Source organism: Onychomys torridus, chromosome 13 (genome assembly GCF_903995425.1).
Source record: "Onychomys torridus chromosome 13, mOncTor1.1, whole genome shotgun sequence".
NCBI lineage: Eukaryota > Metazoa > Chordata > Mammalia > Rodentia > Cricetidae > Onychomys > Onychomys torridus.
In genome coordinates this window covers 31,838,646-31,859,040 of record NC_050455.1, presented here as the reverse complement: position 1 = coordinate 31,859,040, position 20,395 = coordinate 31,838,646, and the positions used below count along the sequence as shown (strand labels likewise).

The 20,395-nt window shown below is 44.2% G+C and overlaps 1 protein-coding gene across 4 annotated transcripts in view; it reads left to right on the top strand.

Annotated features, from left to right (window-relative positions):
• The window catches only part of Ppp2r2b (protein phosphatase 2 regulatory subunit Bbeta), a 400,868-nt gene that overhangs the window by 290,662 nt on the left and 89,811 nt on the right, over positions 1 to 20,395 (top strand). For all 4 annotated transcript variants that reach the window (XM_036204909.1, XM_036204910.1, XM_036204912.1 and 1 more), the window contains 2 exons: positions 17,086 to 17,183; positions 20,109 to 20,274. In XM_036204909.1, the coding sequence (XP_036060802.1) occupies positions 17,086 to 17,183; positions 20,109 to 20,274 (264 nt within the window). The remainder of the gene's footprint in view (positions 1 to 17,085; positions 17,184 to 20,108; positions 20,275 to 20,395) is intronic.

The following is a 20,395-nucleotide window of genomic DNA, read 5'->3' as shown; positions in this document are numbered from 1 at the left end:
CTGGTGGATACTGATTATGTTGAACAAAATAGATTCAGATGAGTCTATTTGTGCCATTGAAGCTATGCCAATGAGCAGCAAAGATTGCTTTCAAACTGGAGGAGTGCCAGGATCGAGATTTTCAGATCAAAGTGAACCCTACCCTACCTGTATCCTGTATCTAGCAACCTCTCTCTCTCTCTCTCTCTCTCTCTCTCTCTCTCTCTCTCTCTCTCTCTCTCCCTTGATATTTGGCATTTATCTATTTGTTTATTTGTTTGTTTGTTTGCAAAAAAAAAAAAAACAAACCTCTGCAAAAATTTCTGGAAGTCTCAAAAATCTGGCCCCAGATGTTTGAAAGACTTTCACAGATAAGATAATGCATCCATTTGGTGGCCAGATGCTGTCTGAAAATGTTCCTGCTACAGCACAGTGAGCTTCTAAATTCATTAGAAACATAAATTAATTAAATCTAATCAACAGTGGGCGATACAGAAGATTAAACAATGAAAAACAAATACATTTCCAACTGGGCCACGTTACAGGGAGAGAAAAACAGCTCTACTTTGGAGATAAGGGAGAATCAAGTTAACCCTTCAAGTAGTGTTCTGAGCAACACTTCCTGAATCCCAGGGTCAGGATGAAGTTGCTATTCTTCTCAAGTCTAGTCTCTACTAGAGTTCCTTGGATGTTTGTGTTTCTCTGAGTACTGTCCTTGAGTGGTATGGGGCTTCGTTCTGCATAAATGCTACGACAGTCTCTACCATATTCTGTTGTGAAGGGCTTCTAGAGAAAGACCCTGGAGTGGGCTGTGGCCCATGCCTAAGTAACAGTGCTCATCATATCCTGTCAGATAGATGCAGAAATGGGACAAAACATGCTGCTTTTCCCCAGTGGTAAAGAAGTTACCTAAGTTCAGAGATCTTGCCTGTCAACACTGTCACCAACACCAGAACAGCCTCTGGCTCATAGTAGGTGATCAGTGAATGTCATTAGATGTATGAATTGTGGATTGAGTCCCTTTGTACAGAACTTCTGAACTTTAGACACCTATATTAGTCCTCAGTGTAAGGGATCAAGGATAAGTTATTCCTTAGAGTGCATCTTTTCTTCCAAGGAACCTCGCCTTAGGGGCTGCTAATCTCTACGGCTCAGCTCCCAATCATTATTGCATAACATGCTTCTCCTTTGCCCTCTACCCTCAGTCTAGATGGAATTGAAGATGATTCTAGGTGAGCTAAGACTGACTTTCTAGAGACAACATCTGCTCAGCCATTGGCTGTGGTTCATTATTCCATTGTTCAACACTTCCCCCAGCTGGTACAGACGAATGGCCCAAGGCTGTGGGGACCAAGGTGGGTAGAGAGGCCAGTTTGCAAAGGATGCTGGGGAAGTCAGGCCCCTCAGATGTTGAATCAGAGTCAGATGTTTACAGAGATCAAGTAATATGAAAGATAAGTACAGATAGGTCAGGAAAGCCCAGATGGGTAAATAGGCATTGACAATATGATCATGTGCTGTGACTGCACTAGAGAATGGTGGGAAGCCCTGTAATTCGGGATCCAGGCTGCTTTTATATAGGGAGCTGCTGCCTAGCTCTGGCCTGAAAGAGCAGTGTGGGTGTAGCAGGAATCTTAAATGGTCTTATTAATAAAATCAAACCTGAGGCCAGTTATTGGGGTGAATGCTGGGAGATCAGAGACACAGAACAAGCCACAGCTTCCTCACCTCACTAGTTCCTCAGCTGGTCTTGTATCCTCAGACTGCAAGCTTCTGAGTCCTCATCCAAATGAATCTCAGCTGAACTGTGCTGCTCAAAGCCTAAAAGCTTAACCAGCCAAATGCTTCTAGTTTCTGGTCTTCACGCCTTATATATCTTTCTCTTCCTGCCGTCACTCCCCGGGATTAAAGGCTTGCTTTCTGGGATTAAAGGCGTCTGTCTCCATGCTGGCTGTATCCTTGAACACACAGAGATCTGCCTAGCTCTGCCTCCCAAGTGATGGGATTAAGGCGTGCACCACCACCACCCAGCTTCTGCTATGGCTTGCTCTGACCCGTTTTCTAGCCACAATTTTTGGCTCTGTATCTAGTGGCTGTCTGTTCTCTGACCCCAGATAAATTTATTAGGGTGTATAATATTCTGGGGAACACAATACCACCACAAGTGGGAATGATAGCTCAAGGCTGCCTGTTATTGTTTATTGTTGTTGTTGTTGTTGTTGTTAGAGAAAACAGCAATCTAGCCAGCTGTGATGGTGTATTTATACCTATAAGCTCAATATTTGGTAGGGAAGTTGAATGTCAACTTGGGCTACAGAGCAAGTATCCAAGCAACCAGGGCTGGAGGAAGGAGGGGAGAAAGAAAAAAGGGGGAGAGAGATGATAATATCTGGAGTTTTACAAATGAAACCTTGACATTTTAAAGCATTCACAACCTGTTCAAAAATTTGGAGACTGTATGAGCTGGCACTGCCATGTTATTGAGTAAAACAATAAAATAACTCTGCTGATGGGATTTGGCCTACCCACTGCAACTGGGTTTGGTTTGGTAGTCCTACTATGTGGACTGTGAAGCCTGATGCTGCCTTTTCTGAGTCCCAGGAGAATGATGCTCTAGGGAAAATAGTAAAAGCGTGACCACAGATGCTGAGAATCTGTAACATGTCCCTCTTCTCTCCTTACCCCACTCACCCATCAGATTCCACTAAAGGAGTACCACTATTACCCTTATTTTACATATTAAAAAGTGAGGCTCAGAGACCTCAAGCAACTTTTCTAAAGACATATCGCTTGCAAAAGATAGAGCTGAACTGTATCTCTCTGACATCCAAAGCCATTCTGTTAACTCTTCACTGTGAGCTCAGCGGTTCTCAACCTTCCTAATGCTTTGAACCTTTAATACAGTTCCTCAGGATGTAGTGACCCCCAACCATAAAATTATTTCATTGCTACTTCTATAACTGTAATTTTGTTACTGTTATGAATCATAATGTAAGTATCTGATATGCGATCTCCCTGTGCTGCTGCTCTAGGGAGTGTTCTTCTGATATGAGTGTTAATGTGTGTCTGGCTTTACTCCAAGTGCTTTGTATGCATTTATACACACACACACACACACACACACACACACACACACACACACATACACACACACACACACTAATATTCCCACCATTTTATAGAAATCTCCATGGTAAAAGCTAAAGGTGTCATTTAAACTGGGGATAGTTGACACCTCTGGGTAGTTGCCCTTTCTGCCATTATTGACTCACTGACAGCTGTCACTCAGCCAGACCTCACTGTATCGTTCTGCTAATTCCAGACACACAGAGCAAAGACCAGCAGGCCTTCAAAGCTGGCTCCTCCACTAATAAACTGTCTAATCCAGAAATCCCCTCTCAGGCATCCTACAAACCAATCAGATGTGTTTGATTGAAGTAGTGTACTGGGTCAGACTTTTGGGCATAGAAAAATCTTCCCACGCAGCCTTGGGTGTTCTAATGTCTTTCTTCCTGAAGAGCCGAAGAGTGTAGACTGTTTCAGACAAGGGCTAGAACTGAAGTATCACAAGAATGTACATTTCATAATATGTGTATGTCATTAGCTGAGTGCACCTCACTGAAGAAAATGAATCACATGTAGATAGATATACAGTGTTTTACATTTTAATAAAATCCTCTGGTCTGATACACCCATTATATGTTTGTGCGTGCCTGCGTGCGTGTGTGTGTGTGTGTGTGTGTGTGTGTATGTACAGTATTAGAGGACATGAACCCAAATCACTAGTAACAAGTGTCACCAAGATTAATGAGTCTCCCAAGAATCCATTCAGTGAACACTGACTTCATCTCAGCTACTCATAAAACACTGAGCCAGTGAAAAGCCAGCTATGACATTTTCTCTGGTTGACTGTACAGTCTATAGGGGACACAGGAACAACACCAAAACAAATGTAAACCCACCATGGATCTCAGTGAGTATTTCACGGGGAAAGCGTGAGGACCTTGAGAAGAGAAATGTAGAGAGGCTTTGAAAGATACTGTCAGAAATGGCTGCTCTCAGGAGGTGCCATTTAAGCAGAAACTGAAGAGATGGTAGCCAAGAGAGAGTGGGGAGGCCTTTAGGCAGGACAGCGGTAGGTTTGGACACCCCAAAGTGCAGGGAGGCAAGGTATTTTTACAAGGTCTTACAAGTAAGTGCAGGACCAGACTAGAGGGAGAAGAGGTGTCAGAAAGCCATGTAATTCCCCAAAGTTTCCTCACCATTAAATGACCAAAGCCTGTGTTAGCCCAGGACTTCCTCTGAACGGTGTCTAGTACATTTAATGTTGGTTTCCATTCTGTTGAGGAAGCAAGAGGCATACTTGAGATCCTAGCCAGCCCTGAATAACCCTTAGCAGTTAATGCTTTGGTTCCTTCTGTTGCCAGATAAGACACGGGATTTTATTTCTTCCCAAAAACTTTCAGACCATAATCAACAACACATCACAGTTGCACCTAAGAAACTACTCTAGACCATGTTGGGAGGGAAGGGATTTTGCTGTCACATTTCTTAGCAATTAGATATTCTGAGTGCTTTACCTTCCCATACTCTCCAAAGGCAGAGATTTAGGCTGGAGGAATCCATAGATGAAAAATTTCCTAAAAGCAGGTAACTTGGTGGGGGGGGGGGGGGGGATGGAAACTTGATCTGATTTCCATTCCTCCATTCATAATCGAGTATGCCCACTTGGTTAGCAAAGTTTTAAATGGAAGCTGATCTTGCTTTATTTCTCAAAAATACTAATTCTAAAATCTTGGGGAAATGAAATAGAGTGGGAGTTGACTATCTAGAGAGAGAGAAGGATTAAACATGGCTGAAATATCAGGTGTGTGACTAAAATGACATTAGTCTGAGCCCAGTAGACGTACCCTGGCACCTTAATACACTTATTATATATAATATACAAAACCTACAGCTCTGGGTGATGGGCAAAAAAAGGATTTAATAATCATCATCATCATCATCATCATCATCATCATCATCATCATCACATACACACATTGCGAATAAGAAAGTAAATTTTTGGAGGCTCTGTGAATAAAAGCAACTGCCACTAAGCCTGACCACCTGCATTTGATCTCTGTGGCCCACTTAGTGGAAGGAGAGTACCAACTCCAGCAAGTTGTCCTTGGGCCTCCATCTTGTGCCACACATCTATGCCCACACACATACACACAAGCACACAAGCACATGCATGCATGCACAAACACAAAATATAAATATGTAATTTGGGGGGACTACAGTTGGGTTCAAATCTCAACTCCCCTAACCATTAATCTTCCAAATTGGGGCAAGTCATTTGAACACCACCCCCCACCACCCACTCCCCACCACCCACCCCTACCACCCCAATCCTAAGGTGAAAGAATTGGAGTGCTAATTAAATGACATAATGTAATACCCAAATCACAGCCTCTGGCCAGAGGAGAACACATTCATCGGGTGATGATGGAAACAAACCTGGGAGAAGAGGTACACACAGGGGGTCTAGTCCTGTGCCTGGGATATAGTAAAGCAATTCAGTAAGTGATGCTTTCAGAGAGCAACGCTGCCTTTCGAATCTGCAGTAGTAGCATCTCCCTAAGAATGAAAGCACTTAACACTAAGTCAGTAGCTCATTCATTTCAGTTGAGTCGTCTGCACGACAATCCCAACCCTTTCCCTGCACTCATTGCACAGTAAGGAATGTGCAGCCAAAGTTTCCACTAAAGACTGACTTCCCGGAAGACACATGCACAAATTGCTTGGACTGTTCCTGGCACCGTCACCCTGGTCTGGCCCTTAGTAAATGTCTATAAATCAAGGATGAGCATGCAAGGGATTCTTTCCATCTCTGAGAGACTTGTTTCCATGAGATAGGAACAGTAGTGAAAGCCGCTCAGTAAAGACCAGGAGCAGGTCAGACTGACCCTGTGGATGCGCTCTGGTGGTAATTGCATGTCACTTCAAAGCGGTACAGGTGAGCATCCATCTGCTTGGTAGGCAGACTGGAAGCTAAGAGAACAAAGGCCTTTCTGTGCCTGGCTTCAAAAGAAAGAGAAGGTGGGGAGAGGAGGGAAGGGAGGGGGAAACAAAAAAAAAAAAAAAACAGTGGGGTTTGATTTCCTCACAGCTGCCACAAGGAGCTCTGAAACACCAAAGTGTGGGAGAAACTTGGTACTCTCTGGCCACCTTCTACCTCAGGCCTAAGTGCAGGAAAGTATGTATGTTGTAAAATACACAGTTTCAATAATTTTCAGGTGTGGAGTTTGGGGACATTAAGTACAGTGCTGAATGTCTTGAGAGCCATGTTAAATCCTATGTGTAGATAGGGTTTCAACAACTCTTTTGTTACTGTCTTTTGGCATTGGGCAGGAAAGGAGACTGTACAGATATCTCTTTAAGTGTCAGTGGTGACAAGTCCTGGTTACAGGTTTGTCCCCCGATAGGTTCTGTGTTCATTCAGCAGTGCCACCCTGTTTCCTCCTCACCATTCTTTTCTCAACTGTTGCAACTTTCTCATTGGCATGTAAGCAATGCTGTTACTTCTGTAATATCAGGAAACTCCACCCCAATCGCTCCACTTCCTCTACCATCCGCCCCTCATCCCTCTCTACCCTTCTCCTTTCTACGCAGCCCTAGGAATTAAACCCAAGACCTCACAGTGCTAGACAAGCACTCAGCTATGCATGACTATGTTTGTACACATGCCTACATGTGCACACACACACACACACACACACACACACACACACACACACATACACACGGGGTGGACTGTACACACACACACACACACACACACACACACACATACACACACGCTCTTATTTCTTTGTCATTCTGTACAGCACAACTCTTTGAGATATTTACTACAATTGTCATCTCAAATGTCTCTCCTTCTGTTCTCTTTTAAGCATACTCCCACGGGTCCACAGAAATTGTACTTGTCCAAGTTAAATGTGACCTTTACAGAATTGCTGCGAAGGTGTAGTCTAGCCTTTTTCCTTGCCTATCGGCATGATTAGACAATATGACCCACTCCACATTTCACTTGTCATCCGGGACACCAAGCTTCCCACCAATTTTTTTTAAATGTTTATTTTTATTTTAAGTGTATGAGTGTTTGCCTGAGTGTATGTATGTGCACTCCATGTGTGCAGTGCCCACATAGGCCAGAAGAGGGCATCAGAACCCCTGGAACTGGGGTTAAAGATGGTGGTAAGCCAGGAACTAAACTCAGGTCCTCTGCAAGGGCCGCCATGCCCTTAACTACTGAGACATCTTTCCAGCCCCTTTTCTCATCATTTTTAGAGATGAACGCCCCAAGGTTCTATTCTTTTCTCTTAGTAAGCACCCTCCTTGAGATCTCATACCATCTTGTGCCTTTAAATACCATCTGAATGCTAATAATCTCCAAAGCCCTGAACTCCAGACCCTATTTCCAGCAGCCCACTTACCAGCTCGATTTAGAAACTCTCACATTTCCTATGCATGAAACTGAACATCTGCTCGCCCCTGCAAAAAGCCTGCTTCACTCACAAAATTCAGATCTCCAGTATGACAACTCCAAGGGCAAAGAGCTTGAAATCACTCATTTTCACCTCATCACCGAATTCCAACTGGTTGCCCTCAGCATGCATGCAGAGTCTGGCTTCTTTCTGCCTCTACAGCAGCTGCCTTGACCAGAGTGCCTCCATCTTTCTCCTGATGCATTACCTCATGCCTTCCCTATGGCAACCCCTTCATACTTCATCTCATTACCTGAAAGAGTGCTTGACACAGTTGGTGTATTTAAAAGTCTGTTAGATGGATGGATGGACTAATGAATGAATCTAGTAACACTGATTCTCTCTTTATTTTTCTGCTGCATGTTTTTCACCATTATATACACCATCTGAGTTGCATTTGACTTCCTGGAAAGTGAAATTTAATGTGTTTCCAAAGTTTCCAGTTGTCAGTGGAGATAGAAAAGCAAGAGGTGTGTGCAGCAGTATCTTTCCTTGTGAATATTTATTAAAGGTTTGGGTCCCACTGGTGATAAAATTGGCACTATTCATTCTATCTTCCTGTTTACCTTGTGTATCTGGTCTTGCTTTTAAGGTTGGAAAATGTAATCTGAAGTAGAATAATATTTTATCATAGTCTTCAAAACTCTTCAACTTCTGCTCAGAAACAGAGACAATAAAATTCAAGTGATTTGTCAAAATGTTGTTGGCATACTTGGTTCTAGTAATTACTATTGAAAAACCACCTTACTGTAATAACATATGTATTAGCAGCCACGGCACCTTTATGTTGCTGTAGAAACCATGTTTTAGGGAGGAAACCCCAACCCATTTCTTACTGTTTTCATTCTTTTTTTTCTTTTCTTTTTTATTAAGAAAATTTCTATTCATTTTACATACAAACCACAGTTGCCCTCCCCTCCCTACTCCCATCCCCCAATCTTCCCCCCATCCCAACCCCTATTCCCACCTCCTCCAAGGCAAGCCCTCCTGTGGGGAGTCATTTCATTCATTTCTTTAGATCCATATATACTTTAAGAAGGAATATACTGGACCTAATGGTCAATTGCCTTTTCTGTATACATTAGAAATCTCTTAAATGCAGGGATGGAGCAGAGATGTATCACTTCAAGCTGCAATAGTGACTAATCATTGTTTCTTAAGTGAAAATGGTCCAAAATCCTCTATTACTAGTGTCTTTGAATAACCTCTCTTCCTACAGTTTGTGTGTATCTCTCTCTCTCTCTCTCTCTCTCTCTCTCTCTCTCTCTCTCTCTCTCTGTGTGTGTGTGTGTGTGTGTGTGTGTGTGTGTGTGTGTGTGAGAGAGAGAGAGAGAGAGAGAGAGAGAGAGAGAGAGAGAGAGAGAGAGAGAGAGAGAGAGAGAGAGAGAGAGAATGTGGGAGCTGGAGGTCAACATTAGTTGTCTCTCTCAGTCCCTCTTTGCCTTACATTTTGAGAAAGGATCTCTCATTGAAACTGGAGCTCACCTATTGGGTAGAAGAGCTGGACAGCAAGCTCTGGAGATCCACCTGCCTCTGCTTCCAACTCCCACCCTAGCATTGAGGTTGCAGGAGATTTTACACGTGTGCTGGGGATCCAAATGAAGGACCTCATGTTTGTGTGGCAAGCACTTCACCAATAAGCCGTCTCCACAGCCTCTCTTCAATGATTTGTTCCTGTATCTCAATCTACGATGACTTCTCAATGTTCTAAACTGAATACACTCAAGCTCAAGGACCACTTGTGTTTGGGGGGAAATTTTCAGTATATCCCACACCCATAGCTCCATAACATGTACATAAGTCATTAAACAGAGTCCTTTCCTATCACAGCCATGGGCTCAGAATTCACTGCCTGTCTCATCATCTGCCTGTCTTCTCTCAAAGGCCACTCTGCCTTGGTCCCTTTTCTTCCCTAATGGTGTGTTTTTCCTGCTTGTGGCTCAAGAGACCCTGTTCTTCCCTGATCTATCTATCTGCTTCTATAGTCATTATTCATTGTTCTAAATAAGAGCTCACTTGGCCCCACAGACCTGAAAATTTCCTTGGGCACCCACCCAGTGTTTCTTTGTTACTATGCTTAAAACTTTTTTGTTCTCTATGGGATGGTCTACTTTGGCATTGGCTCACCCCCGGCAATCCACCAAGGAACAAGACATGGAAGGGCCTCTGTCCTGTGCACTGCAGGTTTCTTGTGGGGTTTATAATTTAGTGCATGAGAGAGGCATTCAGATGATCCTAATACCGCTGTAATAAGTGCTAATGACACGAGATGATAACTTATGAAGGGGAGGTAAGAGGAGCAATGAGGCTGCAAATTAAACAGAACTGGCCTGGCCTTGGGAGAAGTCTCACAAGGCTTCCCTGGAAAAGTGATCTTTGAGCCAGCTCTCAAATAGGGGAGTTTTAGCCTCCATGAAATGGACATCTTGGCTTACTGACTTCAGAGCATCTGGCACAGCACAATTTCTGACTAAAGATGTGCCAAGCAAATGCCATAATAAGTGTGTTTGGGTGGCACAGTGCCTGGCTAGGAGCTACCTACCGTCCTTTGTCCTTTTGGACTTGAAGCCCCAGCAACAAAGAGGGTCAGCTACAGATGCCCTGAATTGTTCAGATAACGGATCTGAAAGATTGGCAGAGTTTGCATCACCTGAGTAATTATTCCCCTGTGTTTTGGAAGAGTGGGTGACAGATGGAAGGCACCTTGACAGCAGATTCCACTGTTCCCCACACAGGCTCTCAGGCAAGTCTGGACAGCCCTCACTTTCCCAGTGCATTCTTCTGCACTTAGAGACTTGTCACTGTGAAGACACCTCTACCCCATGGGGAAGTATCGTTCCATCGGTAGGGAAGCTCCCTCTTCAGTCAGCCCACACGTGCCTGTGTTGTGTCACTACAGTTCAAGCTGGAGATCTGGCCATCCTGGGGAAGCTGTGTGCCTTTTAATGGGAACAGCATGGTGCTCATGACTCACCTGGCTCCCACCATCTGGATTTTCACAGCTCAGCGAGCATGGAGAGCCTCCCTGCATGTGAGCAGAGAGAGTAAAACTCCTGAGGAGGGCGTGGCTAGGTCCCTTTGCAGGCATAATTTTATAATGGACACCGTGTGCAAACTGGAGTGGGCATTCTCTCACAGCACCCTGCTTTCATATTTGCGTGGCTGAAAAATATCACGCCATCTCCGCAGCAGGGAAAAGAGGAAACAAATCACGCAGTATTGCTAATTAACCAAGTGGAAAGGAAAACCGGTTGTGTAGGAGGGTGAAATGAATGTGTGCACATGATAGCCAGAGGAAGGAGGTTTGGGGGCAAGGAGCCATGTTTTTCCAATTCAATATGCATTAATAATCTGGCCCCGTGTAAAGAACTGAGGAAGACACAGACAGAACAGCATGCTTAGTGGCATGCTTTTAGGGCTAAAGTGTCGTAAAGCCTGAGGTTTAATCTTCCGCTCCACAAAAGAAACAAACAAGAATACTTCTAAATGCAAATAGCAGGGAAGTCATTCTAACAGTGCCTTAAGCCATAGTGTCAAGTGTTTCACAAGTTCAAACAGAGCTGTCCTGAGGAAGGTCTTAGCTGCTCACTCGTCATTACAAATACTGCCCATGCAGTATGTCCATGTGTCTCCTGCTGTCACATGCAGGCTCTTAGCCTCTTAAAGTCCTCCTCTGTTACCCCATATCACATGATATATACCACCCACATATCATGAACACATATAATCACAGGCAGACATAACACATACATCGCAAGAACACACAGATAAGACACAAGAATAAAACCTTCCCCCAGGGAACTGGAGAGATGGCTTAGCAGTTAAGGGTATGGACTGCTCTCAAAGAAGACCCAAGTTTAGCTCCTAGCTCACCTGTTGGACAACTCCCAACCACCTAGAACTCTAGCTCCAAGGAAATCTGACGCCTCTGGCTTCTGCAGGCACCTGAATTCACATGCACATACCCACATACAGATACACACACATACACATGATTAAAAGTAATAAAAGTGAACTTAGAAAAATAAACTGCCCTGGGAATCTTCAGTCCTACCCTGTGAACACTTCTCTTTATCTCATTGGTCAGGTCTTGGTCACCTGACTACAAACAAGAATAAACAATGTCCAGACTTTTCAGCCTCTATGGTTGGACCATAGAAGGTAGGCAAGGAAGAAGCACTGAGTGGGAGCAACTGAGCAAGAATCTCTACATTTCACACTGTCTGCCATTACTGAGCTTGGAGGGCAAGAGCAGACTGTCAGATAATGCTGCCAATTGCACTACTGTACACATTATTGACTAAGGACACAACTGTGATATGATGCTTAGGAATGAAACTACTGGACACTGCTGCTTGTAGTTTCCTGTGAGAGAAAGACTAGCATTAGCTTGAAGTTAAAACCAGTGTGGACACAGTTCGTGATACTTCAATTAAAGAAAGGGGATTCCATTTCCCCAGACACCGTTCATGTAACAGAAATCAAGCCTGGGTTAGACAGGAATTATAAAGCAGAGACTGCAAGAATGTAGCCCCTTGTTGGACCGTAATGCACTATTTCAGTTATCAAAGCTTACTCAAGAAAACCTGACCTGAAAGCATGAGTGCTGATTTAAGTTTGAGAACCAAGACTGGGAAAGGAGACCACAATCTCACAGAGACAGGAGTAATTGATTCCCATGGAAAGTCCTAGAACTCCCCATTTGTTTAATGACCCACAAGGCCATGGCCAGTCTAACTAGAGATCCCTATGAGGGGACAGCAAGGGTGCACATGTCCATTTTCCTGATGCTCCCATGGCCAATGAGTCAAGACACCTCACCTATAGTGATGCTCCTCCTTTTTTTCTATAGAAACCTAGCAAATGCCACCATTTCACCACTGTGGTATGCTGTGAAGTGCATTTTCCATCCTTCCCAATATCCGTGTCTGAAGCAAAGATACAAAAACAGTCTAGAGCAGACTTGATCACCAGGAGGAAAGCCCAGGCTTGTGTGGGCAGGGCTAGATGGGCGATACAGTAGGACAGATGGCTTCCTATCCCTGGAATGTGTTTTAGATAAAAGATAGGGCTTGACTACATTACCCATTCATTTCCATCCCCATGATTGATGTTCAGAGGCAGTACCAGTGACCTGGTCAGTACAACGGCTCCACCAGTGGACTCTGGGACTCTCTGAGTCTAAGCTGTATTGTCCTTTGATCAAAATACCACTCCAGTCCATATGACATCCAATCACACATGCATCTCTTTCAACCAGGTGGTCTGTCCTGATTCCAGCCAGGTGTGACACTGTGGGAGACTAGGTCATACTCTCAGGGCTCCCTCTGTTTCCCTCAGCCTCCCATCTTGTGAATACAACTGCCAAGTCAATATCCATTGTTCAGGTAAATGGAGACTTGATGTAGTAAATTACTAGTGGGAAACTTTTGTGAGATGCCCAGATTGATTTTTAAAAGAAAAAAGTCAGTCTTCGCGGGGCCAATTGAGCTAGAAACAGGGTTAGCAGGCTACTGTGTTGTGGAAATTAAATCAGCACAAATAGAGGGGGAGCACGGCCAATCTCATACCACACTGGGTTTCCTTTAGAAACCTTTTAACCACATTTGACCCCAGTCACTGTTTGGGGCTTTTGTTTTTCAGTCACCATGCACTTTATCACCACCCATATAGAAATTGGAGGGAAAATACTTCAGGTTTTAGTTTCTTACTCAGCAGCACAGTTAGACTGAAATGAAATTTAATGCACTATTGAGTCATCTTATAAACTTATCTATGGTGAAAGTCATATGGCCTGGGAAGGGTTGATTTCTGTCAGTCATGATTTGAGATGAGGTGCTGTTACTAGCTAAGTTTGCTAGCTTACGGTTGGGCTTAGTTCCCGTTCCTTCTGGGTTCACAGCAGTTCCCGTCTTGAGTAGCATAGGTCTACTCTGTTAACAGCATGTTTCAAACACAAGAGAATGGGCATCTGTAGTCCTGGTATTTTGAAATTGGAACATGAAGGTGATTTGTGAGTTTTCTATCAATTATTAAGCACTCATAGATGGAGATAAGTAGAGATGGATGGGACAGTGAAGTCTTTCAGCTACACAGTGATAAATGAGTCAGGAAACAGGAAAGTTCAAAACAGATATCAACTGAACTGTGGCAACCTCCTATACCAACCAGCTTGGCTGATCGGATTCCAACAAATCTGAAGTCTTTGCAAGAAGACAGAGGAATTGCTTGCTTCTGTCCTTCAAGTCATCCTTTCTCCTGCAAGGCTCTCAAGGAAGATAGAGCCCTGAACAATAGGCACGATTGCAAAACAAATGAGGCACATTTTATGGTCTAGGGCAATACCTTTTATTCCATAATGAAGGGTTCTAGTGGTGCTGGCTGGGGTCATGTGATTTGAACTTGACTCCTGCCCTATTTTTGGCTATTTAGATTTTAAAGAAAGACATTTCAGCGTCTGGGTAGAACCATGTACTTCCAAATAGCTTTTGCTTTGCTGAGAGTAGCCCTTTCTTGACAGATGAGCCAGGGTTCACGTTCCAATAGCTACTTCACTATGTTGATACCTAGCTTCACTCAAAGGAAAGAGCTTGTCTTGAGCTCTCAGAGAAGAGGATCTGCAGCCCATCATCCAGAGTTCTATGTGTTAACATTGCTGCCCAAGGCAAAAGACATGAACTGCCCAGAAGCAGAACCTTAACTCAGCCCCAGTAAGCCAGGCATGGCGGCACACACCAGTAATCCTAGCACTCCAGAGGCTGAGGCAGAAAGATCACAAGTTTGAGGCCAGCCTAAACCACATGGCGAGTTCAAGGCAAGCCTGAACTACATATTGAAGCCTGTCTCAGGCAAAACGAAACAGAACAAAATAAAACAAAAATAAACAAAGAAGATGAAGTTGGCACTGTTTGTTCCAGGCCAGGTCTCCCCACCACCTTGTCATTGTTCACATGTACTCTGTCTCTCTCTCTCTCCTCTCCTCGTCTCCTCTCTCCTCTCCCCTCCCCTCCCCTCCCCTCCCCTCCCCTCCCCTCCCCTCCCCTCCTCTCCTCTTCTCTTCTCTAATCTCTCTCTCTCTCTCTCTCTCTCTCTCTCTCTCTCTCTCTCTGTTTGAACAGTTGGAGAGTCATGATTCATTACTTAGTACTTGACAGAAGCTTGAAAGTGAAGAGACAGCTGAGCCCACCTTATGTTCTAGGCAGGTCAGGAAGCTATTTCTGTCCTCACTGAAAGGCCAGAAGCTGTAGAGACGTCAGCAGCACACACTGACACTCAGTATGTCTCCAAGAGGACATTCTAAGGCTGACTTCTGTCCTCCAAGCAAAGAGTAAGTTGTCAAGATACAAGAGCTTTAAGGAAGACAAGTGACTAGAAGCTTCATGGGAAGTGGCAAGTTCTCCAGCCAGGCTGGGCTCTGCGATGCCCTAGTTCGTGGGAGTCTATTATATGAATTGGTCTTCCAAGCGTGTATCAAGGGCTTAGCAACCGCACAGCTTATTCCGTGCTTCATTTCCTGAGAAAATGGAATTGATTTCCAGTTTTGATCAATAAGGAATGAGGTTGACTTATCTAAGTGAAGATGGTTATGAGCCAGAAATCATAGACACTTGACCCACAAACTATATGCAACACATAAACAAGATCTGTGTGTGGTGGGGATATGCCTGTGTGAGCACGGTGTTTGTATAAGTGTACGATACACACTCCCATACATCAGAGGTTGTCATTCGATGACTTCCTCTATCTCTCTCTACCTTTTAAAATATATATATTAAAAATATTATTTGACAATTCCATAAATGTGTGTAATGTATTTCCATCATACACACCCTCTCAGTACTCTGGCTTACTCCCTCACACTTCTACTGAACACCTCTCCTTCCTTATTTCTTGAAACATTTTCTCTCACTGAACCTGGTGCTCACCAATTGGCTAGGTTAGCTGACCAGGGAGGTCCCAGAGTCTTCCTGTCTCTACCACCTAGCACTGGGATTGGAGATGGGCAAAGCCACCCTCTGCTTTTGTTCGGCTGCTGGGAACCCAAGTTCAGGTCCTCACACTGGCACAGTAAGCGCTTCACCCACCACTGAGCCTTCCCCTCAGCCTACAGACAAGATTTCCGTGAGCTTGGTGGCACACACCTGCAATCCCAGATCTCAGGAAGAGGAAGCATGAAGATGTCCAGTTGGAGACTAGCGTGGATATAAATCTGATGTCAAGTCAAACCTGGACTACCCAGAGAGACCTTGTCTCATAAGAGAAAACAAAATTATTTTTTATTGTCATATGTTGAAAAGAAAATATATCATCAGTATATAGAATTTGAGATGTTTACATTAAGACATAGATGTCTGGGTGCTAATTCCTCCAAGGCTGAGGACCTCAGACAGCATGTACTGTGTTACACTTGTTCCTTAAAAGAGACTGCTTTATCCGCGTTCCTTGCCTGGTAGAGTTTGAACTGACTCCTGGTAGGGCCACAATAAAACTTAGGCCTTATTCTCTCTACTTCTGCACAAAGAGTGAGAATTAAGAATATTTTCATATAAGGAAAAGACACTGTATGTCAGGTGGAGAATTTTATGCTGCTTATCTGACTAAAGCTGGCATACCAAGAGCATCCTAAAATGATAGCGTACAAGTCAGATGTGAGACTTGAGTTCATTGGAACCATTGCCATGACTTTACACCTTCCCCTGCCTTTGCTGTCATAGGTTCGAGCCTCAGCCATACTCCACAGAGGCCTTAATCACAATTCTTTGCCTCTTTTAGTCTTCCTTCTCCTTTCTCTTGGATGCTCTCTCCTCATCTCTAAGCTCGTTTGCTCTCTCCAGCTGTTGAAGCCATGTGATGGGATGACTGTGGGAGAATTAACCCTGGACATTTTTTTTCCTAAAACTAGTCCTAATAAATCCAGTCATGGGTAATTCACTTGGTCTTTGGGCCACGGGGATGACCAGCACTCAAGCTGACATTCCTTGTGCCGAGTCCCTGGTGCCTGCACCTTTCTCTGACCTTGTGACACCGCTTTCCAGTACCTTGTCTTGGAGAAGGGTGTGTGCTCTGCCTAGGAAGCTTATGCAAGAAGGGGGAGAGCCCTGGTGAAGTCGGAGCAATAGTGGGGTAGCCCAGTGACCCCTGTGCTCTCTCCTCTAATCAACCAACATCCTCAGCCTGCTTCCCTCGATGCTCGGCCCCCACCACCACACTGACACCTGCTTGGGGCGACTTTCTTGAGTGAAATAGGGGCCTGAGGATAGTGAAAATTCACCAAGAAAACCGCCATTTCCATGAGGGAAAAAAAATCACTTTCTCTTCCACAAAATAAAGGGTGTGAGCAAGCCTCACCCCTCCATTCACCCCAGCTATTCCAGGAGCGGTGGGGGCACCTAGGAAATTCACTTTCCCAACTGCTGCTTCAATTGGTACTTAAAATGCAGAACATAAAACCCTGTAAATTCCACCGCACAGCTAGAGCCCTAAACCCTTAAATGCACAGAAAAGTGTGCCTATTATCTACCCTTTCAAAGTAAGTGTGCAGTTACTTAAATTGCTTTTGTCTTCTTCTTTTCAGCTGACATTATCTCTACGGTAGAATTCAACCACACGGGAGAGTTACTAGCGACAGGGGACAAGGGGGGTCGGGTTGTAATATTTCAGCGAGAACAGGAGGTAAGTGTCAGCCAATTGGAAATTCTCATTTTCTCCCCTTTTTAAGAGGAGGCCTCCCACTGTGCCTTAATCCTCACGTGTCTGCCGCCCTTAACCTTGCCTGCCGCTTTGCTCACCAACGTAAAACTGCCAAAAAGTCATTAGCATCCACAGTTTTTAAATTCAGACTCACAAAAGCACCTCAAAGAGGGTTCTCCCTGGACAGGGCCTTAATCCTTCTACATCGTGAACGTTGGGAAACAGCAGCTGTTCTCATCTGACCTGCCCAATTCCACAGGTGCTTGTGGAGGAGCGAACTCCAGCTGTTGTCTTGGGATCTCTCCTCCGGGTGTTGAAATTCAATCTCCCTTCATTTCAGGTACTGCCAGAATACATAGGAGAGGAAAATACCTTTATTTGACAACAGTTGTAAAGAGGGCATGTTGGGTCAATAGAAAAGAAAATGATGCTCAGCCTACCAAAGGGGTGAAATCCTCCAAAAGGGTTTCTCCACCCAGCAGAGATGGCATGTTAGTGTGGGTCCCTGGAGCTGGGTATGTTATATCATGCCATGTCCATGGTTTCTTCCTGAGGCTTGGGTTCCACCAGAAATCCTCTCTTCTCCACATAAACTGAGGATGTTCCCCCGCCCAGGCCTGTTTCTGTTTTCTCGGAATGGAATTATGGCCCAGTTTGTTCTCCTTGCCCTCTCCTGGCACACACCCGTCCTTCCAGCGGGGTAGTCTGTGTTCTAACGACTCTCCCATCTGCCACTGTCTTCCTCTGAGATTCACTGGGCACTGGGGAGGTGTGAGGGAGGCCCAGTGTTAAGAGGAAGGCTCCACAAGAGACTTCCCTAGCAATTTAAAGCCTGCTTTGTGCCTCCAAGACATTTGCATTACACCTCCCCCTCAAAAGAGGAAAGCCTCATTTAGGGGTGATATATTTGGTAATTGCACATTATTTGCAATTAATTTCTATAAGGACTTCATAATCCCTCGGGGTTCTGTGTAAATTCAAGTGCTCGGCATTAAATCAGGCACCCAGCCTATTACATTGGCCCCAGAAACATGAAAATGTAGTTGGCAAGTAAGAACTAAATCGCTCTTCGTGACCTGGAATTTTTCCTGCTTTTTCCAGAGCTGCCTGGTGCTAATTGGTCTGGCACATGCTACACACACTTGACAGCCTGATTTGGATGGTAGCAAATCAACCCTCTTAGAAATTTTTTGTTAAGGTAGACCAGTCCTCTGTGAGTAACCAGAAGAGTGTCGAGGATGTCAGCATCTAAAGTCCTTTGAAAACTGATTTTCAAATCTCCAATTTAAAAAAAAAAAAAAATCCAATTAGGTTCACAGCTATGATTAAGGGGAACTGGAAGAGCTATTTAGCATAAATTACCCAAGGCTGCATGTTGCCAGTAATATTCCACCCCACATTTTCTGCTAGCTATTTATAGGTTTCACCTATTTTCATTTACTGAGAGATTTGGGAAGCCTGACTCATTAGGAGAATGATGGGGGGCACACCTTCCAAAGCAGTATGGGTGGGTTCACTGGAACATAAATGCCTGGGAGGATGACGATGAAGGGGTTCAGTATTAAGGTTCAACAAAGTTCGTCAGGCATACATGGCTTGCCTGACAAAAGCCATGTGACATCATTTGGGGCCAGTGACTCTTAAACAGTATTGTCACTCCCAGAAAAACTGCTCCAAAGGACCTCCTTCTTCAGTGTCTGCACACCTCTAGGCTCGGCAGAAGTACCCTCTTCTGGGCAAGCTGAGATATGCCTTTGGGTGTCCATCCAAAATCATATATTTTAAATTGAGTCTTTCCTTTTTTAAAAAAATCAAACTTTGATTTAAAATATGTTTAATGAAACCAAAATTTTAATTTTTGAACAGATTTTCAAAGCTAAATCTCAAGACTTTGGGTAACATGGTTCCAAAGTACCTGCAATACCATCTTCCCCCTTGTCTCTTTCTCTTTGTCTCTTCAGTAGGCGTTTCCTCCTCTTCACCTTTTTCCATAACTGCAGGCCCTTAGCTTTGTGTTCCAGTGTCTCATCATTTATTTAGTTCCTGCTGTTTGCACTTTGCATAATTAGTGCAAGGGGAAAGTCGTAGGTAAAGCCCATCATTCTCCTCAGGAGGCAGATGGTATTCACGTACAGATGGCCCTCTCATCACTATACTGGATAAAAATGGAGGTGGGAGGGACTAGTGACCAAATCTGCTCCATGAGTGCTGTGTGACCTTAGAAGAGCCATTTATACCTCTGAGCCTCCAGGGTTCACCTCCCAGCTCTTCCTACATCTCAGAGATTCTGGAAGCATTGAAAGTTGCATTTACTACAGCTTTGCGTCTTTCGTGGCGATTGATAAAAGTATGTGCGAGCATCACCATGGAACGGGCCACTCAGCATTTCCTGAAATGCACAAGGATCGAATATTAGATCTTCTATTTTTATTGATTGCAAAGTCTTGGCCTATTTTTTGACAAGGTTTCTCTGTATAACAGCCCTGGCTATCCTGGAACTCTTTGTAGACCAGGCTAGCCTCAGATTCACAGAGCTCCACCTGCCTTTCTCTCTGAAGTGCTGGGATTAAAGGTGTGCACCACCATGCCTGGCAGCTTCTGTTTCTATGTAAATGTTGTAATATACACTTTGTGTTAATATAGTTTAAATATATAATTTATAAATGTGTGTGTGTGTGTGTGTGTGTGTGTGTGTGTGCGTGTGTGTGTTTCTGTTATTTGCCAACAGAGTGCATGCTTTGGGGACCAGTAAATTAAAGCTGAATCTGTGGCTGCCGTGATCTTGGCCTCCCCATTCACTGATGCAGCCTGCCAGTCCACCCCTGATGGCTTTGCTCAAAGGGAACAAAAGAGTTGATGCTTGCTTTAAATGGTTTAATTTTCTATGTGTGTTTTACCATCCTACAGAGTAAAAACCAGGTTCATCGTAGGGGTGAATACAATGTTTACAGCACATTCCAGAGCCATGAACCCGAGTTCGATTACCTGAAGAGTTTAGAGATAGAAGAAAAAATCAATAAGATAAGATGGCTCCCTCAGCAGAACGCAGCTTACTTTCTTCTGTCTACCAATGGTATGTGGAGGTGATTTTCTTTTTCCTGTTTGACATTTTCAGAGACTGTCAACCAGACCTGTGAGTCTCTCTTAGCCTCGTTGTTCCTCTGGCCCTTGTGGGCTTGTGAGAAACTTAGAAA